This window comes from Manis javanica, chromosome 9 (genome assembly GCF_040802235.1).
Source record: "Manis javanica isolate MJ-LG chromosome 9, MJ_LKY, whole genome shotgun sequence".
NCBI lineage: Eukaryota > Metazoa > Chordata > Mammalia > Pholidota > Manidae > Manis > Manis javanica.
In genome coordinates, this window is record NC_133164.1 from 31,611,496 (window position 1) to 31,637,451 (window position 25,956).

The 25,956-nt window shown below is 34.2% G+C and overlaps 1 protein-coding gene across 9 annotated transcripts in view; it reads right to left on the bottom strand.

The window, feature by feature from the left end:
* PIBF1 (progesterone immunomodulatory binding factor 1) overlaps window positions 1–25,956 on the bottom strand; it is a 221,404-nt gene that overhangs the window by 67,211 nt on the left and 128,237 nt on the right. For all 9 annotated transcript variants that reach the window (XR_012121049.1, XM_037010311.2, XM_037010310.2 and 6 more), the window contains 3 exons: window positions 25,167–25,317; window positions 20,096–20,186; window positions 9,985–10,087 (listed from right to left, as the gene is read on the bottom strand). Coding sequence is in view for 8 of the 9 variants with exons in the window: in XM_037010311.2 (XP_036866206.2) it covers window positions 9,985–10,087; window positions 20,096–20,186; window positions 25,167–25,317 (345 nt within the window). In the remaining variant the exon portion in view is untranslated. The remainder of the gene's footprint in view (window positions 1–9,984; window positions 10,088–20,095; window positions 20,187–25,166; window positions 25,318–25,956) is intronic.

A 25,956-nucleotide genomic window follows, 5' to 3' on the forward strand; every position in this document is an offset into this window, starting at 1 on the left:
TTCATTGAGCATAATGTCCTCCAGCTCCATCCATGTTGTTGCCAATGGTAGGATTTGTTTCTTTCTTATGGCTGAATAGTATTCCATTGTGTATATGTACCACACCTTCTTTATCCATTCATCTACTGATGGACACTTAGGTTGCTTCCGTATCTTGGCTATTGTAAATAGTGCTGCAATAAACAGGGGTGCATAGGTCTTTTTGAGTCTGAGAAGTTGTATTCTTTGGGTAAATTCCAAGGAGTGGGATTCCCAGGTCAAATGGTATTTCTATTTTTAGTTTTTTGGGAACCTTCATATTGCTTTCCACAATGGTTGAACTAGCTTACATTCCCACCAGCAGTGTAGGAGGGTTCCCCTTTCTCCGCATCCTCACCAGCATTTGTTGTTCTTATTCTTTTTGATGCTGGCCATCCATACTGGTGGGAGGTGATATCTCATTGTGGTTTTAATTTGCATTTCCCTGATGATTAGTGATGTGGAGCATCTTTCATGTGTCTGTTGACCATCTGAATTTCATCTTTGGAGAACTGTCTCTTCATATTCTCTGCCCATTTGTTAATCAGGTTATTTGCTTTTTGGGTGGTAAGGCATGTATGTTCTTTATATATTTTGGATGTTAAGCCCTTGTCGGGTATGTCATTTAGAAATATATTCCGCCTCCGTCCATTTTTTAATTGGGTTATTTGCTTTTTGGGTGTTTAGGGGTGTGAACTCTCTATATATTTTGAATGTTAACCCTTTATCAAATATGTCACTTACGAATATATTCTCCCTAACTATAGGATCACTTTTTGTTCTACTCATGTTGTTCTTTGCTGTACAGAAGCTTTTTAGCTTGATGTAGTCCCATTTATTCATTTTTGCTTTTGTTTCCCTTGCCTGAGGAGATGCGTTCAGGAAAAAGTTGCTCATGTTTACATTCAAGAGATTTCTGACTATGTTTTCTTCTAAGAGTTTTATGGTTTCATGACTTACATTCAGGTCTTTGATCCATTTTGAGTTTACTTTTATGTACGGTGTTAGACAGCAATCCAGTTTCATTCTCTTACATGTAGCTGTAAAGTTTTGCCAACACCAGCTGTTGAAGAGGCTGTCATTTCCTCATTGTATATCCATGGCTCGTTTATTGTATAGTAATTGACCATATATGTTTGAGTTTATATCTGGACTCTTTATTCTGTTCCACTGGTCTATGGGTCTGTACTTGTGCCAGTACCAAATTGTCTTGATTACTGTGGCTTTTAGAAGAGCTTGAAGTCAGGGAGCATAATCCCACCTGCTTTATGCTTCCTTCTCAGGATTGCTTTGGCTATTCAGGGTCTGTTGTCATTCCATATGAATTTTAGAACTATTTGCTCTAGTTCATTGAAGATTGCTGTAGGTATTTTGATAGGGATTGCATTGAATCTGTAGATTGCTTTAGGCAGACATTAATTCTTCCTACCCAAGAGCATGAGATGAATTTTCATTTATTAGTGTCCTCTTTAATTTCTCTTAAGAGTGTCCCATAGTTTTCAGGGTATAGGTCTTTCACTTCCTTGGTTAGGTTTATTCCTAAGTTATTCTTTTTGATGCAATTGTGAATGGAATTGTTTTCCTGATTTCTCTGTCTGCTAGTTCGTCATCAGTGTATAGGAAAGCAACAGATTTCTGTGTATTAATTTTGTATCCCACAACTTTGCTGAATTCAGGTATTAGATCTAGTAGTTTTGGAGTGGATTCTTTAGGGTTTTTTATGTACAATATCATGTCATCCACAAACAGGGAAAGTTTGACTTCTTCCTTGCCTATCTGGATGCCTTTTATTTCTTTGTGTTGTCTGATTGCCATGGCTAAGACCTCCAGTACTATGTTGAATAAAAGTGGGGAGAGTGGGGATCCTTGCCTTGTTCCCGATCTTAAAGGAATAGCTTTCAGCTTCTCACTGTTAAGTATAATGTTGGCTGTGGGTTTGTGATACATGGCCTTTATTATGTTGAAGTACTTTCCCTCTATACACATTTTATTGAGAGTTTTTATCATGAATGGATGTTGAATTTTGTCAAATGCTTTTTTGGCGTCTATGGGGATGATCATGTGGTTTTGTCCTTTTTGTTGATGTAGTGGATGATGTTGATGAATTTTCAAATGTTGTACCATCCTTGCATCCCTGGGATGAATCCCACTTGATCATGATGGATGATGTTTTTGATGTATTTTTGAATTCGATTTGCTAATATTTTGTTGAGTATTTTTACATCTATGTTTATCAGGTATATTGGCCTGTAATTTTCTTTTTTTTTTTTTGTGGTGTCTTTGCCTGGTTTTGGTATTAGACTGATGTTGGCCTTGTAGAATGAGTTTGGGAGTATTCCCTCCTCTTCTACTTTTTGGAAAACTTTAAGGAGGATGGGTATTAGGTTTTCACTAAATGTTTGATAAAATTCAGAAGTGAAACAATCTGGTCCAGGTATTTTGCTCTTAGGTAGTTTTTTGATTACCAATTCAATTTCTTTTCTGTAATTGGTCTATTCAGATTTTCTGTTTCTTTCTGTGTCAACCTTGGAAGGTTGTATTTTTCTAGAAAGTTGTCCATTTCTTCTAGATTATCCAATTTGTTACCATATCATTTTTCATAGTATTCTCTCATAATTCTTTGTATTTCTGTGGTGTCTGTAGTGATTTTTCCTTTCTCATTTCTGATTCTGTTTATGTGTGTAGACTCTCTTGTTTTCTTGATAAGTCTGGCTAGGGGTTTATCTATTTTGTTTATTCTGCTTTCATTAATTCTTTCTATTGTTTTATTCTTTTCAATTTTGCTTATTTCTGCTTTAATCTTTATTATGTCCCTCCTTCTACTGACTTTGCCTCTCATTTCTTCTTCCTTTTCTAGTTTCATTACTTCTGAGTTTACACTGTTCATTTGAGATTGTTCTTCTTTCCAGAGGTAGGCCTATATTGCAGTATATTTCCCTCTTAGCATGGCCTTTGCTGCATCCCACAGATTTTGTGTTGTTGAATCATTGTCATCATTTGTCTCCATATATTGCTTGATTTCTGTTTTTATTTGGTCATTGATCCATTGATTATTTAGGAGCATGTTATTAAGCCTCCATGTGTTTGTGGGATTTTTCATTTTCTTTGTGTAATTTATTTCTAGTTTCATACCTTTGTGATCTGAGAAGCTGGATGGTACAATTTCAATATTTTTGAAATTACTGAGGTTCTTTTTGTGGCCCAGTATATGATCTATTCTTGAAAGAGTTCCATGTGCACTTGAGAAGAATGTGTATCCTGTTGCGTTTAGATGGAGTGTTCTGTAAATGTCCGTTAGGTCCATCTGTTCTAATATGTTCTTCAGTACCTCTGTCTCTTATTTTCTGTCTGGTTGATCTGTCCTTTGGAGTGACTGGTGTGTTGAAGTCTCCTAAAATGAATGCATTGTATTTTATTTCCCCCTTTAATTCTGTTAGTATTTGTTTCACTTATATAGGTGATCCTATTTTGGGTGCATAGATATTTATAACAGTTATATCCTCTTGTTGGACTGACCCTTTTATCATTATGCAATGTCCTTCTTTGCCTATTGTTACTTTCTTTGTTTTGAAGTCTACTTTGATACAAGTACTGCAACTCCTGCTTTTTTCTCCCTATTAGTTGCATGAAATATCTTTTTCCATCCCTTTACTTTCAGTCTGTGTATGTCTTTGGGTTTGAAGTGAGTCTCTTGTAGGCAGCATATAGATGGGTCTTGTTTTTTAATCCATTCAGTGACTCTATGTCTTTTGATTAGTGCATTCACCATTTTGATTAGACCATTTACATTTAGGGTCATTATCGATAGGTATGTACTTATTGTGATTGTGGGCTTTAGATTTGTGGATACCAAAGGTTCAAGGGTAATTCCCTTACTATCTAACAGTCTAATTTAACTCACTTTGTGTGTTATTACGAACACAACCTGAAGGTTCTCTCTTTTTTTTCCCTCCTGTTTCTTCCCCTACATTCTTTATAATTTGTGAATCATACTCTGTACTCTTTGTCTGTCGCTTCGGTGACATCAATTTAGCCTTAGGAACACTTCCATCTATAGGAGTCCCTCCAAAATGTACTGTAGAGGTGGTTTGTGGGAGGTAAATTCTCAACTTTTTCTTACCTGAAAATTGTTTAATCCCTCCTTCAAATTTAAATGATAACCTTGCCGGGTATAGTATTTTTTGTTTAAGGCCCTTCTGCTTCATTGCATTAAATATATCTTGCCACTCCCTCTGGCCTGTAAGGTTTCTGTTGAGAAGTCTGATGATAGCCTGATGGGTTTTCCTTTATATGTGATCTTTTTTCTCTCTCTAGCTGCTTTTAAAAGTCTGTCTTTATCCTTGATTTTTGCCATTTTAATTAGTATACGTCTTAATGTTGTCTTCCTTGGGTCCTTTGTGTTGGGAGATCTGTGCACCTCCATGTCTTGAGAGACTATCTCCTTCCCCAGATTCGGGAAGTTTTCAGCAATTACCTACTCAATGACACTTTCTATCCTTTTTTCTCTCTCTTATTCTTCTGGTATCCCTGTAATATGAATATTGTTCCATTTGGATTCATCACACAATTCCCTCAATATTCTTTCATTCTTAGGGATTCTTTTCTCTCTTTGTGCCTCAGCTTCTTTGTATTCCTCTTCTCTAATTTCTATTCCATTTACCATCTCTTCTACTACATCTAATCTGCTTTTAATCCCTCCATTGTATGTTTCATTTCAGATACGGAATTTCTTAATGATTGAATCTCTGACTTAAATTCGTTCCTGAGTTCTTGAATATTTTTCTGTACCTTCATAAGCATGTTTATGATTTTTATTTTGAACCTCTTTCAGGCAGATTGGTGAGTTCAGTTTCATTTGACCCTTTTTCTGGGGTTTGGAGATTTTGATCTGAACCATGTTCTTTTGACATTTCATATTTCTATGTGGTGCCCACTAGTGTCCAGAAGCTCCAGTTTCTGGAGCTGTTCAGCCCCTAGAGTGAGGCTGGGGGTCATAGGGGAGCAGTGTTGGTGCCTGGGGTGAGGAAAGATCTGTTTCCTGATTCCCGTCTGCGGTGCCTGTCTCTGGTGTCAGAGCCAGTGGGCTGAGCACACAGGTGTAAGCCTCTGTGCTTTGCATCTCTAGCTGTTGTTGTTGGGGCCTCCCTCTGGCTGGCCTGATGCCAGCACAGTGACTGCAGGTTTGTGAACTGGTGTTGGCAGGCTAGGAGAAAGGCGCAGCAGGCTGCATGTCACAGTGGCAGGCCTCAGAGCTAAGTAGGCAGCCAGGGGGTTGGGGCACCTGAAGCTCCTCAAAGTTCCCAACCAGCTGGGCAGAGCGCACTCAGACAACCTTGTCCAGCTCTCCCCTCCCCTGCACAGCAAGCTCCATCAGCAGCCCTCTCGCTGCTAGGAAACCTCTCAGACTGCCTGCCTTTCCCTTGTCCCAGAGCATCCGGGTGTGGATCCTCATCCTCCACAAATGGTTGGAATCTCTCTCTCAAGCACTCCACCTGTCTGAGCTCCCCAAGGTCCAGAGCACCACACAGTGAAGGTTTCTGCTCCCAAAGCAGACCTCCAGGGCTGGGTGTTCAGCAGTTCCAGGCTTCCATCCCCTCCCCTGCTCCGTTCCTCTTCCTCCCAGCAGTGAGCTGGGGTGGTGGAAGGGCCTGGGTCCCACCTGATTGAGGCTTTCGTACATTACCCTGTTTTGTGAGATCTGCTCTGTTCGTGAGGTCTGTATGCAGTCTGGTTCAGCTTTCTTTCTTGTTGTTTTAGGGTTAGTTGTATCAATTAACTACATTTTCATACTATCTGTGGTTTTTGGAGGAATTCTCCATCTCACCTCACACCGCCATCTTGAATCCTCCTCCTTACTTATTTTTTGTCTGGTTGATCTGCCCTTTGGAGTGAGTGGTGTGTTGAAGTCCCCTAAAATGAAGTTTACTTCCCATTTAATTCTGTTAGTATTTGTTTCACATATGTAGGTGCTCCTGTGTTGGGTGCATAGATATTTATAACGGTTATATCCTCTTGTTGGACTGACCCTTTATCATTATGTAATGTCCTTCTTCGTCTCTTGTTACTTTCTTTGTTTTGAAGTCTATTTTGTCTGATACAAATACTGGAACGCCTGCTTTTTTTCTCCCTATTGTTTGATGAAATATCTTTTTCCATCCCTTTACTTTCAGTCTGTGTGTGTCTTTGGGTTTGAAGTGAGTCTCCTGTAGGAAGCATACAGATGGGTCTTATTTTTTTTATCCATTCTGCAACTCTATGTCTTTGGATTGGTGCATTCAGTCCATTTACATTTAGAGTGATTATCGATAGATATGTACTTATTGCCACTGCTAGATTACCAAAGGTTCAACGGCAGCTTTTTTACAGTCTAACATAACTTGCTTATTATGGTATTTCAGACACAATCTAAACTTTTTTTTCCCCCTCTGTTCTTTTTCTTCCACCTCCACTCTTTATATATTAGGTGTCATTTCTGTACTCTTGTACATACTCTGTACATACTCTTGTACATCTCTTGATGGACTTTGTGGACAGTTATTTAATTTTGCATTTGCTTAGTAATTAATCGGTCTAGTTCCTTTACGGTGGTTTTATTTTCTCTGGTGATAGCTATTTAGCCTTAGGAGCACTTTTATGTAAAGCAGTCCCTCCAAAATGCACTGTAGAGATGGTTTGTGGGAGGTAAATTCCCTCAAGTTTTGCTTATTTGGAGATTGTTAATCCTTGCTTCAAATTTAAACAATAATCTTTCTGTGTACAGTATTCTAGGTTGGAGGCCATTCTATTTCATTGCTTTAAATAGATCATGTCACTCCCTTTGGCCTATAAGATTTCTGCTGAGAAATCTGATTTTAGCCTGGAGGGGTTTCCTTTTCATGTGATCTTTTTCTCTCTCTCTGGCTGCATTCAATACTCTCTCCTTGTCCTTGATCTTTGCCATTTTAATTATTATATGTCTTGGTGTTGTCTTCCTAGGGTTCCTTGCGTTGGAAGATCTCTGCACTTTCATGACCTCAGTAACTATTTTGTTTCCTAGATTGGGGTAGCTGTCAGCAATTATTTCCTCAAAGAGACTTTCTAACTCTTTGTTTCTCTCTTCCTTTGATACGAGTATAATGCAAATATAGTTTCACTTGGATTGGTCACACAGTTCTATTATTCTTTCATTCCTAGAGATCCTTTTTTTCTCTTTGTGCCTTAGCTTGTTTTCCTGTTCTCTAATTTCTATTTCATTTACTGTCTCCTCTATCTCATCTAATCTACTTTTAAATCACTCCATTGTATGTTTCCTTTCAGATACTGTATATTTCAATATTTCTATCTCATTTCTATCTTTGTTGAAGTCCTCTCTGGGATATTGAATATTTTTCTGTAGTTCTGTGAGCATGTTTATGACTGTTATTTTGAAATCTTTATCAGGAAAATTGGTGATTTCAGTTTCACTAAGCCTTCTTTCTGGCATTGTTTTTCCTTGTTATTTTGTTTGGACCAAATTTTTCACTGCTTCATTTTTTCAGTGTTTCCTATGGAATAATAACTCTGTGTTGGCAGTGCCCTCCTGTGCTCAGAATCTCTACTCTCTGGAGCTGCTGTGCACCTGCAGAAATGGTGGGGGTATCAGGTAATCAACCAGCACCTGCTGGGAGGAAAGAGCTTGGCTGGGAGAGTTTCCTGCCTTTCTTCCTGTAGTACCTGGTTCCACTGCCAGGTTGGGGACAGCAGGTGAGTGGGACCAGCCCCTGCTGGGAGGAAAGAGCAGCAGGCTGCATCCTTCAAACTCTGCACCTTTCTTTTGTCCTAGAGGGGCTGGTTGAGTGTACCTGTTCTCCACAAGCAGCTGGAATCTTAGTCTGTTTGAGTATTCTGCTCATCTTTGCTTTCCAACCCCACTTATCTCCAGAGCACCATATAATGTGGGTTCATGCTCCTGGAGCAGATCTCTATGGCTGGGTGTTTAGCATTCCTGGGCTTCTACTCCTTCCCAACTCCATTTTTCTTCCTCCCACTTGTGGGCTGAGGTGAGAGGAGGATTTGGGTCTCACCGGATTGTAGCTTTGCTATTTCACCCTTTTCTGTGAGGTCTTCTGTTTTTCTCCAGATGTAGGCAGTCTGCTCTGTAGTGTTCAGGTCATTTTTTCAGGATTAGTTGTATTTGCTGTATTTTCATGTTTTATGTGATTTTGGGAGGAGATTTCTACCTCAGTTCTCATGCCACCATCTTTTTTCCTCGATGAGGTTTCTTGATTCTTACTTTCAGGTTTTCTTAAAAATCTTCAAATGAGCTCATTCATGGTAAGGCCATTTGGAAATCTTTGCCAGTTTATTAAAGAATATGAGAAGGATGCAGATGAACAGCCATTTCAAAGAGATGTCTAGGATGAGGCATGTAGGAAGGGCAAGCAACTTCCCTTCCCCCTAGGTGCCTCACTCTCCCCAATCTCCACGTGTTCATCCAGTGGTTTTATTTTTTTTTAAAGTAATATAAAGACACACATATATAAGTCTATATGTATTTTAATACTTTACTTTTCAGAATATTCTTATTCTGAAATTAAATATGAGAGAGCCATAATATGTTAAACAGAGGGTCACTTGTTTCTTTCATCATTCGTTTATTTATCCTTCAATGGTTCCACTCAGTGGGGTTCTGGAGCTGGCTTATAGTAGTTTATGAGAGCTGAGTGCCAAATCTTTAGTAAATTTGTGAGCTGGATGTTGAACACAACTTTTGTTAAAAATTATTTAAACTTACAGTCGAATAAATTTTACTAAAAAAAGGGGAATACTCAAAAACTCACCAATTTTTATTTTACTATTATCTATGCTCTTGAGTTTACCTAAGCCTGTTACATCTGTGTCTTGGAAACATCATGTAGTGATGTGCTACTGAACATCTTCCCTCCACTCTGTATTCAGTATTGTGGTGTTGGCAGCTAGAGGTTGTCTTGGTGGGAGTATTTATCCCACAGACGTAAATAAGCAAATGCTACAAATCAGAGCTGTCACTCACACTCCTGCCTGGAGAGCTGGTTGTTAACATTTGCCAGCACAACACCACTTCCACCCTGAGCGTTAACAATGTGTCAGGCATGATAGTATTATGAAATCTTTCTGGTCTTTTTAGAATTTGAGCATAAAGATCCTCCTAATGTTACACTGTTAAAGGCAGTTTAATAGAGAGAACTATAAAGACAAACATTAACAGGTCCTTAAGAAAACATGGTATATATTAATAGTTTTTAACATGTCTTTAAAAATTCTCTTATTATAAGATTCAAGTGTTAAAATAGTAACATACCTTGTTATGCTGAAACCTAGGGAATAAAAATAACACCAGTGCAGTGGCTTCTTTGGTTTTAGCTGTTTTATTACTTGAATTTCAGAAGTAAAGAAAAACGTAATTTTTAGATACTAACTTAAATAAGAGGATTAAAAATATTATATAAAATGTATATATGTTCTTCAAATGATATAATTAATATTAGCTAAGGAAAAGAAATATCAATCTGATTTTAAAAAGATAGATATAATTTGGGAACATTCATTATCAAAGAATGTGAGTATATATACCAGCTTAAGTGTGTTTAATAGGTAAGTGATTTTTTTCATCAAAGAAGTAAAAAAGCAGCAGGCCTATTTGAAAATGAGGCTTTATTTAAAAACTTAAAATGCCACCTAAAATCCTCAAACTTGCTTTCCCAGTTGATATTCTCAGATATCAAAGCATTGTCTGTCTAGTCTGCATTTATATTTAGTCTGGGCATTTAACCTCTTTTTTGATCTTAGTTTTGCCATAGACTTTAAGTTGTTCATAAGGCATTAAATTAGTGTCATAAACTGTAAAACCATTCTGTACTAGCAAACAGCTTGTTCTAAAACTGCTCAGAAAATACACAAAGGAGTAATAAAGAATTAAAATGAACACTGTGATTCCTCATTCATATTTCTTTTGTTTAAGTTATTTACCTCTTGTGAAAGCTGTGTTACTTGGTCCTTTTGATGCTCCAGGTCTTTTACAACCAATGAGTTTTGTTTTTCTAACTTAAGTACTCTTCTTGCCAAGTGGACACTAGGTGAGTGAAAGAAGAAAATTAATGCTTACAAAAGAGGAATGCTATCTAAAACATTCAAAATGTGTTTGTGTGCTTGAAAACTGATTTACCATTTTCTAATAACACTTAAATATTAATAGAAAAAAATAGTTAAATAATATTTTCAGGTGTCAAGAGTGAAAGACCAATATCCCAACAACTCAGGATTTTGAAAGTTACATTAAGATCTCCAGTAATAACATAACTGCTATATATTGATTACTGCATTAATGGTTTCTACCCCTTGCTATAAAAGTAGTTACATTATGATACTTGCTTGAAAATACCACAAGATAGCAATTTATAGCTTTTCTCCATTTTTGTAAAAATTTCCCATTTACAAACATATTAGGCAATTAGCTGAAACAATAAGCTTGCACTTTGAAAAGCACCAGTGTTTACACCAGAAAACAATGCATTTTCTAATACAAATTACAATTGAATAGATTTTCTACTGAAAATAGGAATGGAAAGATGTATGAAAAGTGCAGAATGTCTAAGCAAAGGCAAAGATTCTGTGCTAAAAGAAATCACTGAAAGATCACACTGTGATCACTGCATAATGTTCACAACTTATTGTACTGAATGTAACCATTAGTATTTAAAACCACATTAAATGTTTAATGCATTAATGGCATAAAAACACATTAAATCTGAATTCCACTTCGAAAAAACAATTTTTAAAAAAAGGTCAGCTATAAAATCACTCCTCCTAACTACTGGGAGAAAAGTGGCATAACTTTTCAAAGAGCTATGAACAATTTTGAGATGGCATGTTGCTCCAAAGACCCTCTCTGCTATTCTAAAAACTTAAAAATTTCATATTCATCACATTTTCATATTGTATATGAGTTAACTCATTAATTGCTGAGTTGCAAAATTCGTAGAATCTAAGAAGATAGGATGCTTTGTAATGATAAAAAATATTTTTCTTCTAAATAAAATTATAGGAAACAATTAAATTGTATTTTTAATATTTCCTAACAGCAGATAAAGGAATGCAGACAAAATTCTGAAAATAATGTTAAATGTTATCCTAAACATCTGTTTCTAAGAACTTGCTATTCCAATGAAAAAGACAAATTCTAATAAAAGCTTATAGTGAATTTGGGTACCTTGCTTAGATATACTCATATCTAAATTTCTGTCCTTTTAACTGGCAAAAGAGTTTACTTTCATACAAGAAGTTAAGAAATGGAAAATACACAGTTCCCATATTTTGATAATTAAAAAAAATAAAATTAGCCTTACTGCTATATAGTTTTACTGATATGTATTTCACATACCATAAAGTCCACTCATTTAAAGTGTATGATTAAAGGGTTTTTTGGTCTATTTACAGTTGTGTAACTATCACTATAATGTAATTTTTGAACATTTTCATTACCAAAAGGAAATCTGTCCCCATTAGCATCATTCCCTATCCTCCTTTCCCAGCCCTAGGAACCACTAATCTACTTTCTTCCTTTACAATCTTTAAGGTATTTACAGTTTATGGCTACCCTGTTTTTCATTTTCCAATTTAACACATACCAAGTGCTCTCAAATTTGGCCCTAAAATAAGATCCCTATAAATAAAACAAGTCTCAATGCTAATTTTGTTATGTTTACATTTTAAACCTGTTGATTCCATAATATGTTTACAAACATCATTATATCTATTTTCATTAGGGTAATTTAAAAAACTTGGAGTTACCTTCATTCATATTTTCATTCTCTCTTTCTCATCTTTCATGTATCTTAGAAATAACTCTTCATCTTTCTGTCTCCCACAGAACTCAGCATAAGGGTGTTTTTGTACATGGTAATTTCTCAACAAATATATGTTCAAATAGATCATATTTGTGCAGTATTCAGTTTAAAACAGTGAACAGAAATCAAATGCTACTATGCAGAAACAGAATTACAGATGAGATGAAATGGAAGAAAAAGAGATGCAAGAAAATGAGATGCAAAGGTCACCCATTATGAACATTTTGAAGAAGATAATGATGTGAAGACACCAAGTCTTAACAATGTTAAGTAGCTCATTTGGTTTTGGTGCTTTTTGTTTTGTTTGGGAGTTGCATAATGCTCTTATGTAGATCTGGTGTGATATCACATGACACAGAACACTGAATTCAAGAAATTCTTGGTATGCTGCTGCTTAAGTTCTAACACCAGGCCTAGTTCCTTCTAGTAAGAATTACTGTGATTTTGATTGGGGAATTCTGAGTGAGAAAAGTCAGCTCCAAAGAGGACACAGGTATCTTGTAATGTCTTGAAACTGCTCATAAATGTGTACAGTTTGATTACTAGCTTATATTCTCTTCTCTTGAGAAAAACTTTCCAGGGACTGATGCTGACAGAAATGACTGTGACCTTTACCATGAAAGTTGATGTCATTCAGGATGGATAATGACTATAATGTGGAAGACATTGTGGTAGAATTAGTCTCCAACTGACCCTTGATCATGTTAAAAATTAACTTCTAAGTCAGTTGTAAAGATAGCAGAGCATGTCTCCCTTCCTCAGAAATGTTATTAAGGTTTTCAGTTGCCCTAAATGACCCATGTAGCCCATGATGCTATTAAAAAGAAAAAGGAAAAAAGGAAGAAAAAGAAAACAAGAACAAGAATAAAAAATAATAATGTGAAATCTTTTTCTTTAGAAACAATATATTGAAGCACAATTGAACACACTGGAAAAACAGGAAATATTTTTTTCATTAGTATAATACTTGCAGTTAAACAAAAATTAGCAAATTTCTTTCTTGATCATGAATATCCACAAAGGCAGAGAAGCAGGTTGAATTATAAGAAACATATTTATTAATTAATTCATTAAAATATTCATGAACATTTTCTTTTAACAAAGATTTATTAAAAGCCTGTAATCTACATAGGCACTGGGAATATATGATTTCTACTTGGAGGATCTAATAGCCTACTGAGGAAGATAGGGAAATAAAAAAATTATTGTATGCTAAATGCTGTGGAAGGGTACACTGAAAAATAAAAATGAATCCTGACTAATTTCATGAAGAAGCAGAGAAGCAGCATTCTGGGTGGAAGAAAAGTCTAAGTGAAGGATGGTATGCAGGGAAATTCTAAGTGGTGTGGTGTGGTATGGGCTGATAAACAACTGCATGACAAATGCAAGAGTTGAAGCTAAAGAAACATGGGAGAGATATATGATGAGAGGCTCTGTATGACAAGCTGAGTTTGGATTTATCCTTAAATTGGTTACACATGACACGATCATATCTGCACTTGAGAGAGTCTTCTAGCAGCACTGCTGGGGATGGCTTGGGGAAGGAAGAAGACTTGAGCCAACTAGATGGTTAAGGCTGCAGTACAGAGCAGTGGTCTCCAAAAGCAGTTATGTGCAAAATATTCTATTAATGTATGGGAAATTTTATTTTAATATTACATACCTTTAAGTTTTAATTTTCTGCATCGGTTTTCTGTTACAATGCATATAATATATTATTCATATAATAGTACATGAATATAATCTATAAATAAATATAAATACATACATATATTGGTGGATGAATACCAACTTTTTTTCCCAATAGGGATTCATATCAAAAAGTCTGAAGACCACTGGTTTAGGCTGGCTTTGTCCAACAGAAGTAATGCAAGCCATACACATAATTTGAAAATTCCTAATAACCACATTGAAAATGGTACAAAACCCTTACCTTACATAATATCAAAAAAACTAACTCTAAATGTATCAAAGACCTAAATGTAGGAGTCAAACGCAGGAATAAATCTTTATGAACTTGGATTTGGCAAAGGATTCTCAGATGTGGCACCAAGAGCACAAGCAACAAAAGAAAAATCAGAAAAATTGTGAATAATCAAAATTAAAAAGTTCTGTGCTTCAGAAGACACCATCAATTAAGTGAAAAGACAACTCATGGAATGGGAGAAAAAAATTTCAAAATATGTATCTGATAAGGGACTTGTAACTCAGCAATAAAAGGACAACCCAATTAGAGCATTCCAAACAGCAGAAAGTTCTAAACAACTGCCCATATACATCTTCACACTCCTTGTACTATGCTTTCCTTAGAAAGCATAATAATTGGGTCAAAACACATGTGGCATTATATAAAATATCCAGCCATTCCTCTTGAAAAGTTGTATAAATTAAAATTCTCATGAATTAGAAAAAGTTTCCCAAGGACAGGAATTTTTATTTATTATTCTCCTTTGTATTCTAAGTGCCTTGATGAACACCTGGTACAAAGGAGTGGTGTTGAGTAATAAACTGTTGGATGAATGAACTTTATATACGACCTGTTTCTTCATACCCTAGGCAACACTGGGTATCATAATATTTAAAAGACTAACTAACCTTACAGATAAACAGTAGAATCTTATTTTAAATTAAATTTCTTTATTTATGAGGTTAAAGATCTTCTCAGATGTTTGTCAGACATTTGAATTTATTTAATGAATTTGTTTTGTTCTTTTCCCACCCATTTCAAATTTTATCTATCTGGTTAATTCTACTCTCATCTAAATTATTTAAAAATACCAAGTTCTTCTATAATCTGAACTGAACCACCCTTACTTCCCAAACATGTTTTGCATATTCTTCCCCCTATACCTCTGTTGGTCCTCCAGTGTAAAGAAAGGTTATTTCACTGCTTGACAGGCCAACTTTTTTAGGCTCCCTTCAAGTTCAACTTTCTCCGTTTCTGACCAGGCTAGTCTTCACTGATCTCTATTAATCTGACTTCACAGTCTAGCACACAATTAAGCACTAAATCATATATTCTTGGATGTTTCTTGATATTTTCTCATGAGTGTTAATCTTTTCTCCCCTAACAGATGCAACTAATATTATGAAGCCAGACTCTTATCCCCTGTGGTGTATGCCACACACCACAGAACAGAGTGGGCACTCAATAAATCCTTCCCAACTGATTTTGTTGTAAGTGATGCTGTTCAAATGAATCATTGCTAGAAACCATATTCCAAGATTGAAGAGTCTCAGTAAAATAACTAATAGTGTCTAAGCATTAAACTAGTAATAAAGTGCATAAAGCTAATGAGTAAGGGAAGAAGGCAAATGTTACAGATACCAATTCACCTCTTCCATACTTCAACGTCCTAAATCTTTAAATGTGGCATATTGGTTTGGTGAAAGATTTGGTGTTATGAGTAGATTCTGTTTAGAAACCTGGGATATAGGAAATGGGAAGAAAGGAGGATACAGTTTAGTTTAACTGAATTCAAAGCAAGACAAATGAAGAATTGCTCAACTATAGCTATATAGTTTATGTTTCCTTAACTACAATGTACATAGAATGAAAACAAGTTCTTTCCAAGTTCTTTAATAAAGAGTAACTATGGATACAGCTAGGGAAAATGACTCCTGCTAAAGGTTATTATTATTATTATTTTTGTATGGAATGTACTGAACTCCCCAAGAAAGCACTGCTTTTACAGGGTATCTGTTGGGACACTAAAGTAAGAACAATATACAATTCTTTGCAATTACATTAGTTGCTTTGTGATTTTTACCTGTATCAAGTTCAGTATCAACTAGAAACTAATATCACAAGAGTATTGCTTTATACTACATATTAAATCAAAACTTCACCTGTTATGTGGTAAAATTATTTCCCCACGGGGTTATTCCCCATCATTGCCTGACTCCTAATAAAGTTTCTCTCTTGGCTCTGTCAATGGCAGTTAGTACTACTGACAATTATATACTAGCTCATAATAGTATAAACCCAGCCATGTGGATGTGGCAGATCTCTATCTACATCTGAGGTGTCAAAGCACAATGGAGATGGGGGGAATCTAGTAACCACAATGTTGTTCATGTGACTGTATATATTAATGATACCAAAAAAAAAAAAAACCACAATGGAGGATTTATGCTTTATCCCGAGTCCTTCAGTATTGGCATGGTTCTCTTAATATTACCAAAACTCCAAATAAGTAAGTGTACTTATTTAGTTACTTGCTGATTAATTACTTGCCTGGAATAACATTTGGTTTTTTGATCATTTTCTATTTTAGCAGGTCAGAATTCTGTCTCTATTAGCATGTCATTTAAAATGGTTAAAAAAAAAAAGGATGCATGTACCAGAATGATTCCAGCTTCACAATGCTTCAGGTTGGTCCCTGCACTGACTGCTCTGTTGGCAATTATTGAGGACTAATCAGTGGTCTCATGCTGATTATCTATGGTAATATGAAATTTTCTCTAGTTTCTTCTGTAGGTTTAGACTTTCAAGTTATTATGAATACAAAAGCAGTAACTTTGAAAGGACTATTCCTAAAACCAACCCAAATGAACTAAGTACAAATAACCCTCCAGGACAAAAATGAGAACTCATAAAGGAGAGAAAACAAATTTTCCCTATACAAAAAATGTTGCTAGAGGAATTAAAAGTTTCCTCTGATTTATTTTTTTCCTTCATTATGAAGCTCGGCCTATTGTGAAAGTTTCAACTTAAAGTTCTTTATAAAACTGAACAGAAACTAAAAGACTTGTAGTCTGCAGTAAAGTTTGCAATTTGAGAAGTTAGGAAACCTTCAGAAAAGTCTCCACATTTAGATCTGCCAAAACAGAGAAGCACATACTGAGACCATGTTAGTGCCTGGGTGTTATCCATTAGTGTTACAGGTTAAAGAGCATAAGCAAAACGTGTAACCAGAAAATCTTGTTTGTTATTTTCAAAACATCATGACCGAAACAAAAACATTACTTCAGACTTTCAAGTTTAGTCAAGTCAAGAAGAGCCCATTTATTTTAATCTACTTTAATTGTATAAGCCTTTTAACTTTCTACAACCTTGTTCCAGAAAGAGTTTAACTCAATTATTGTTCATACCTCTATTGAATTGTTGAGAAACCTTTTAAAATAATTATAATATGTTTAAGAAGCATTCTGGTTAAGAACCAGAAATATTAATTTTGCTACTTTTTTTATAGAGAATTGGAATTACAGTATATGTTTTAAAACTGATTTCAAAAAAAGTGAATCTCAAAAGTGGTTTCACGTCCAAGGGTGCCTCAACTAATTATTTTAAGAAATAAAATTGTTTTAAATGAAAACTCAAATTGTGCCTGAAGTTTGTGGAACACTAGCTTTTCCTCTAAATTAACTGTGCAATTTACTTTAAGTAACATTCATTGGCATAACGAAGTAACATTTATTGAACACTCTCTCCATTCCAGGCACAGACACTGTGTGGTGAACTTTGTATCCATTTTTTCATTTTAATGTCATAATATGCCTTAGGTAACAATAGACAAATAATGAAAAAAATCAGCAACTATCCAATTTATAAACAACAATATGATACTCAGAAACAGAAGGCCTAAGAGTTAGTTTTGGTAACCATTAAAAATGATCCTTATGAAGAATATTCAGTAACATAAGAAAATATTCAAGATGGAATTATAAGATAACATTAAACTTCTAAGTTATAAACAATAATACCCTAAATATGTAAGAAAATATATGTATATGTATACATTTTTGAATGGTTATCTATGGATGGTAGGATTATCAGGAATTTTCCAAAATAAACATGTATTATTTTTATCATCAGAAATCCCCTCCAATTAAGTGTTACCCGCAAGTACTTAAATCTGGTTACTGAGTGTATGAGATTTTAAATGAAATTTAGTATGAATGGAATGTATTATGTAGTAGTTGGAAAATAAGTTCCTTTGAAATTTTAATATATTTTAGTACAGGCTAATGAAAAGTTTATTATACAAATATTTCAGTTGTTATTCTGAGGTATCCTATAATTCACCTTGTGTCCACTGCTTTAATTTCAAATGTGAAGAATTAGATTTAGATTCTCTCAAAGGCTACATTGCTTTCATTTTAAAGAGAGCACAAAGCTAATAACTTCTTTAAAAATATCCACTAAAAAATCAAATATGGACTTTCAAATCTCAGAAATGCACCAAACCCTAAACAGGGATCTTCTGCGCCACTGATCAATTTTGTGCGTACAGTAGGCACTCAATAGAAGTTGTTGAATGAATGGGCGAAGGAATGCATAAATGTCCTCTTTGAATATCTAGGTTTACTTTTCTTTTACTCATTTTAGATGACCTGAGAAGCACTTCCTCAAAATAACCCTCTGGTTCACCATGAGAAGAATGCCTGGCACCAGCTGGTAAGAGATATTAATAGTATGCCCATTAGGCACTTGTTCAAGGCACATAGATAGCTCAGTGATAAAATCTTTAGAAATATTTGGACAGTAAAAATTATTCAGAATATGAATCAGTTGTGACTCCTTAAATCTTCACTGTAAATATTAAGAAATCAACACCTGCTTCTGGAAATTCTTAAAAAAAAATCAGTAAGGTAACAGCAATAATTGTTTTCAATTTTGGGAGGAACTCAGTATTTGTGGCTAAAGAAAGCAAGCTTGAAAAGCAAAATTCTTTTTTTTTTCTTGTGACAGATTCTTTTGGAGGGTTTGGATGCTAAAACAGAGAATGGAATGGATCTTTTCCTTCAAATTTCAATTTTTACTATTTTACCAATCATTTACATTGATTAAGAAGTCTCTTACCCACAAAATGCATTTCTATTCTTTACTAGGCACAAGAATGCTCAAAAATAGATATATGCTAAAAATTACAAAATATCCTATGTCACCCTTAGTAACCTTTAGAGGGCCTTAGGGGAGAATGGGAATGGGGTTGGGACTATAACCTATTTTTCAAGTAATACATAGTTTAGAAATACTTGTACCTTTACCAGACAGAATTAACTGCTGAGCTATAAAATGATAGTTAATAGTAATCTTTCCTTGATCTAATTTATTTCCAGATATTTAGTTTAACCAGTAAGAGACATAAAGTCAAAAAGCACCATTTTATGACTTCTCAGAAAATGGTCTACATCTTACATCACTTTAGATAGCATCAAAGACATTTTATTCTCTGAGGCCTCACTCTCTTCAAAGTTTCTACAAAAGTATTAGAGCTAAAATGAATTGTTTCTTAGTATATAATGTCTCTAAACATTTAAATCAAACATTTAAATGAAAGATAAGCAAGCAGCTTTGAATCCTCAAATACTCAGATGAAGAGACAATGCTACAGGTAGCTTACACCGTGCTAGGTAAAGACAGTGGAGAATAAACAAGAGTAAGATGTAATTGCTGACTTTGAGGAGCTTTCCATCTAGTTGGAGAAATGATACAGGAAATGAGCTAATGAGATAACAGAAATGTTCTATAGTGTGGTACAGAGAAAACAGATGTTTACAGGCAGGATATATACTACCCACATTTTAGGTAGAAAGGCAAATAAGGCTGGAGAGGTGGAGCCACAGACAGGGGCTTGGAAGTCTGGCAGAAACATTAGATTTGAAGGGTAGAGAACAGGGCAGTGAGCTGTTTTTGCAAAGAAGGATGAATTAAAGTGAGACAAAGGAGTTAGGTAAAAAAATCAACTTGGTCAACTAATACAGGTACAATTTTTTCTAGTAAGCAGTATCTCACAAGATAACTAATAGATATTCCAAAAAATTTCTTGGTCTTCACTGTCTTTTATACTTCCAATCACAGTATATGTGCTATCTCCATGTCTTTCTGAATTGTCCACCTCTGGTATATGTCAAGCAATAAAGGCAGATAAACAAAATACGACAGAAAATGAAAACATAATTATTTAGTTTAACTTGAAAATGGTAGTTTCAGAAGCATCTGTAACTCACTTAAAATTAATGTGAAAATAAAATTAAATTGGTGTCACCATCACTGAATCTAATTCTAAAAATATTCTAATATATGTCTATTCTACTGTCATTAAACTCACTTAAAAACACAAAATTCTTGATTAATCCTTAATGTGCTTTATGTTGTGGGCAATTCAGTATTTATACATAATAAGAATAAAGTAACTTTGTTATTCAACTCAGCACATTATCAAAAAGCATAATGTAGTTACATTTAGCCTGAGTAGATAAGTAAAACAAATATACATTGATTTTACCTTTGCTTTAGTCGTCTTCTGGCTGTTGTGGGAACATTAGCACCATAGCCATAGGAAAAAAGAACCCTTTCAGCCTCATCTTCATTTTCCACTGGAAAATATTAAAATGTATGATGTCAAATAACTTTTTTTTCCCTCAAAAAGCATGGCAGAAGGGAAAATAAAGGAGGTCATAATAATGAATTATGGAGCCCAAGAACATTAAAAAGGACTAAAGCATTTAGTCCTCAAATAGGGCATTTGTAAGTAGAAACCTATTTCCTAAAGCATATGCTTGCTTGAATTTGTTCCATTTATTTTTAAACTTGCAACGGATTACATCATATGATATGTTGTTTTCTTGTTATAAAGCATAGTAATACAGATGTGTTATTCTGAATGATTCAAAGTTTTTTTGCATGAAATGTTACATAATTATGAATAAGTAATGATAACAATTTCATTACTTCCCTTCTTGATATAAGAAATTACTATTTTTAATTAGCAAAGATGTTCATTTTTTAATGAGAAAAACAATTTATCTTAATTTGCAATGATAAAATTAAGCATTTAAGTAGACTACTCTAAGAAAATATGTAGTCCTGAGAATGTACTGATGACCCTTTTTTTAAAAAAATTACAGAAAAATTCAGCAAAACGATTGACTTCCAACTTCTACTATTGTTACACCACTCCCCAGAAGAAATTTTTACTCACAGGTTAAAAAGCTTGGTCAGAAGTTATGGGCAAAATGTTTAAGTGCAATGACAACTTTACCATGATTTGTCATTCAAAATATATAAAGTCCATAAAAACTACAGATTTACTGGCTCAAATTAAAGCAATCAATGACATATAACAATTTTATAATATTACTTATCTACAACCATTTTTTTACTGTTAAGAAGAGAAAATTTCCAGAACAGTTTCAGATTTAAAACAAAGCCACATATTAGTAAGTGAAGCTGCCTATTTGCAGGCCTATCACTGTAATATGAATATATTTGTGCACTGATCCTTCTGTAATACTATAAAAATTTTTAGGAACATTCATAACTCTTTTCTTTCAATTTTGTCTGTATTTTTCACAGTGGACCAAGATCAGTTTTCAGTAGTAGGGTTACTAGTTGTCAGGGGCTTGTGGAAGCAAGATATGGTATTTGCCTTTGACAATAGTCTTTTCAGCTATCATGGCTCCAAATCCAAGTTGAGTTCTCCAATTCAGCTCTATCAGAACCAGACCTAGCTTTCAGATCCCTATCTGATTCTTGTCTTTCTTAAATAGTTCTAAATTTAAAAGGGAGAGGGTAAATTTAGTTAAGATATCAAAAGCCCAGCAGTGAGATATTGATGGACATCTTAAATTTGAGTTTAATACTTAAATAAATTAATAACTCATGAGATAACTATTCTAGTAGTGATTTAATTACAGAAATAATATACTATACAACACAGTATATGGTACTAAAGAGATATGAACATGAACGTGTCTTAGAAGCACAGAACACAGAGCAACTATTTCTGAGTGCCACTATTCACTATTTTTTTCTGTGCTAGAGGCATTAGCAAGGTGTGCAGAGACTGACATTCAGAGAGAAGGTGCAGAAGAGAAGCACAAGTGTAAAGGCACAGAGCTGTAAAGTTTTAGTAATTGTGTGAAAAGTGGCTGGAGTTAGCTTGGAGAACAATGGTAGTACAAAGATAGGCTTAGTTCCAACTGTGAATGGAACTAAAGTACTGTTTGCTAAATTAAGGAGTTTGGGTTTTAGTTTATAGTCAACAAGAAACTAACGGAGATTAATAAATGAAGGTGACATGACTAAAACAGATTTTTGTTGTTAGTGCTGATATTACAGAAAAAAAAATTCCAATAATGGGGAAGAGGATGGCCTATAGCAAGCAGTACAAAGAACATCTCACAAATTATGGTACTAATCTAGATAAGACATGGTTCATAATAGGAATGGGAATGGAGAAAAGCACTTGGATTCTAGACAATTGAGTGAGTAGCTGTAGAGGTGAGAGGAGGTACTAGATAGAGTGAGACAGGAATTAAGGTTATCAGACAGACTTCACCTCCTTATTAACAGATCAAAATTCAAGAAAATAAGTTTCAGGGAGGGAAGACAAAATGTAAGTAATGTTAAATTTGTAGTGACTGTGGGAACTCCTTACAGAGCTATGGAATCACTAGCCTATAGATAGTAATTGAAATTGAGGAAAAGAGGTAAGATTATCCAGAGTTTAGGTAAGTAAGAATTGACGAGGATGAGGTAAAAACCCTGGTGAACTATTAGGGAGACTTAAATAGAAGAAGAGACAACAAAAGTGACAGAGAAGAATCAATCACAGGCAGATGATTATATTCAAGAAGCAAGAGAAGATCTTGAGAAGCAAAGGTTAAAAACAGGATGAGGATGGATAGCAAGACCCTGAATTTGACAATTAGAAATCTGGTTTTCTTTTTATATTTGAATTTATGTAGCATCTAGGCAATACTTTTAACTTTTAACAACTTGATGGAATCTTTTAAAACTAAACTCTTCAAATATCCAAATAATATACTTAATTAAAAAAGCATTCAAGGGTAAACAGGTTATGCAATTTGCCATGGTTATACCTTTATAAATAAAGTCTATCTTCCTATCAGTTGAAATTAGCTGAATTAGATGGTAATCCTTTGAAAACTATACATACTATAGTACTAAAATAGAATGGCTTATACTTTTGTCTTTGAAAATTTTATTTATTAATAAATATTCACTAAACAAGGACGGGAATATTCTAATTCCCAATGTGAAACGATAGAGAAGAACAGTGTCTTGATCTTAAATTAATACTGATGTATGGGGTGAGATAAAGTTGAGGTTCACTTTAAAAAAGTATCTGACTTTTTTAGCACTATTTATTGAACAGTCTTAACCTTTCTCCAAATTGATTGCTTTGTTGCCTTAGTTAAAAATGAAATGATCATAAAAGTATGGGTCTCTTTTTGAGCTCTATATTCTGTTTTTTTTTGTATTTGTCTTTTCTTACTCCAGTAATATATTAGCTTGATACTGCAGCTTTTTAGTCTTAAAGTCAGGCAGTATAAGTCTTCGAACTTTGTTCTTTTTCTTCAATATTGCTTTTGCTATTCCAGTGTGCATATGCTTTATCTTCTTTTGGACAAATAACTAAGAATACATTTGCTGGTTCACTGAACAGGTTGGTTGTATAAGAAACTGCCAGTTGTCCCACATTCTCACCAGCATTTAATATAGCCAGTCTTGTTAATTTCAGCCATTCTGGGTAGGTGTGTAGTGGTATCATTACAAGTGGGATTTTTAATAGATTCTTTGCTTTTTGATATAAATAGAATATAAAAATACATGAAAAGGCATTATGACTGGGACAACACTGAATTTATAAAATTTATAATACATATCTCTTAATATTTTGGTGGGTCTTCATTTATTGCTTTAGGCAATGTTTTTTTTTGTTGTTATATTCATTCCTAAGTATTTGTGTTTTTTAATACTATTGTAAACGAAAATACTTTAAAAATTTCTTTTCAATTGTTTGCTTCTAGTATATTTCTATGTATATTTCTAGTATATTTCTAGTATATTTCTAGTATAATCTATGGCCTGTTAGATTTACTTATCCGTATTAATGGTGGTTGTATAATCTGAAAATAGTCTTACTCTTCCTTTCTGATCTTTATACCTCCTTTTTTCCTTTCTTGCCTTATTATACCAACTAGGAGCTCAAATACAATGTTAAATATAAGCAATGAAGAGATATCTTTGCCTGTTGTCTCCCTTAAAGGGAATGCATTTAATATTTTGCCATTAGGTATGATATTTGCTATAGGTTTTTTGTCGCTATCCATGATCAGATTGAGAAATTCTATTATTAATTTGTTCAGACAGAAGGACATATGCAAAGTTATGGACATAAGAGTATGGAAATAATATGACATAAGAGTATTTGAAATAAGAGTATCTGAAACAGAAAGAATATTTGAAATAATATGATAGGGAATGGCAAGGCATGTATGAAAAATAGAAAGATAAGAGTCTAATCATAAATAGTCATGCTAAGGAATCTAACTTTATGCTATCTTAAGAAGACAATAGAGATGCATTAAAGAAGATGTATGGTACGATCATATCTGTATTTTACAAAGATTACTTTGACTCCAATGAAGAATCTAAAAGATAATTTGGAAGCTATTGTAGTTATGATATTGACCTTGGAAATGAAAAAAAAGATGATAGGAATGATATAAAAGTTTTTCTTAAACTGACCTATAAATATAATTTAGTTCTTACATGAAAATGTGCCGCAAATAAATTCAAATTCCACTTCAATTGAAGTTTAAATCCACTTTTATAAGAATGCCACTGATATTCCGGGCTTTTAGACAAAAATAGTATATTGTAGTGAACATCTTAGTCAACGGTAAAATGTTATTTTAAAATATTCCCTTAAAGTTGTGGGCAATACAGGAACATAGCATAATTAAGAGGAAAGAAAAAGAAGTAGAAATTAAAGGTCAAAGATTATTAACAGAACATTTTAATAAATTTCTATCTGTCCTTCCTACTCATTCAAATGTCATCTCCCCTCTTAGGTATTCCTCACCTCCAAGGTATAATTAACTCATAATCTCTTCTGCACTCCTACTGAGAACTGCCTATTTCTTGCTAACAGCACGTATCTCATTACTTTAGTTATCTTTTAATATGTTTGTCTCTCCCAGTAGACTATATTAGGAGCCCTTATAAGTAAGAATTACATGCCCCAGATTCTGGTATATAATTTTTATGTCCCAGATCCTGGCACATATGAACACTTAACTGAATGAACACTCAGTTGCATGAGTGAACTAAATAAATGAAAAGATAAACTCCACCAAACTTAACTTTTTTTTGATCCCAACTACTGGAATTAAGATTACTAATTTTTACAATACAAAGTATTCTTCAAAAAAAGGTCACCAATTAGATTTTAAAGAAATATATCAAAGCAGTTTTAGAAACAAGACCAAGTTTCTTGTGCAGTCAGAGAAAAAAAGCCACGTGCTGTGGGGTAGTGGGAGACTTACTTTCTGCAGTTTGTATTATTATTTCATCAAGTTCTTTTTCCAATTTCTCATAAATGTCTAGCCTTGCTTGACGCTCAGAGTTCTGTGCTTGAAGTTCAGTAATATGTTTTTCAGAAGAGGCTTGGAGACTATAAAATTCTTTAGTTAAAACCTAATGGTAGAAGAAAAAAAAATTGCAAAGACAGAATTAAATAGGTTAACAGTTAAGACAACAATGTGATACAAAAATATTTTTAGTTTTCTTTTTAATGATTTAAATATGAAAAGAAAGTAGCTCAATTGAAATTACTGAGGAAGTGTGTTTATTTCAGATAAATAATCCAGTTTTTAACTGAAATTTATGAAGCACTTTATTATATATACACTGTAAAAAACAACTCTAAAACTTAGAAATAGTTATGAGTAAGATTAGCATTTGCTTGCTAGAATTAAGAAAATGCATTAATGTCATAACTGGAGGTCATTTTTTTGGCAATTGCAGCTGCCTGAGAAGGCTTACAGCCTTACAAAGCTGTGTGTAAGAACAATATACTCATAAGGAGTCCTTCAGTTTTCCATCCTTGTTTATTCCATCTACCCTTACCATGCTTTTAATAAGATTTCTGGTTTTCAGAGCAATTATAATTCAAAACAGCCAACCAAAATGCAAATATGAAGTGCTACTGGGGGCAGTACCAGAATATGTCTTCGTGGAGAAAGGAAGGATAAAAAAGATACAAAAGGCATGGAAATTGAAGTTATTTTGTGTAAGAACAAAAAATTCTATGGTTCTGGTAACTTATTGAGAATC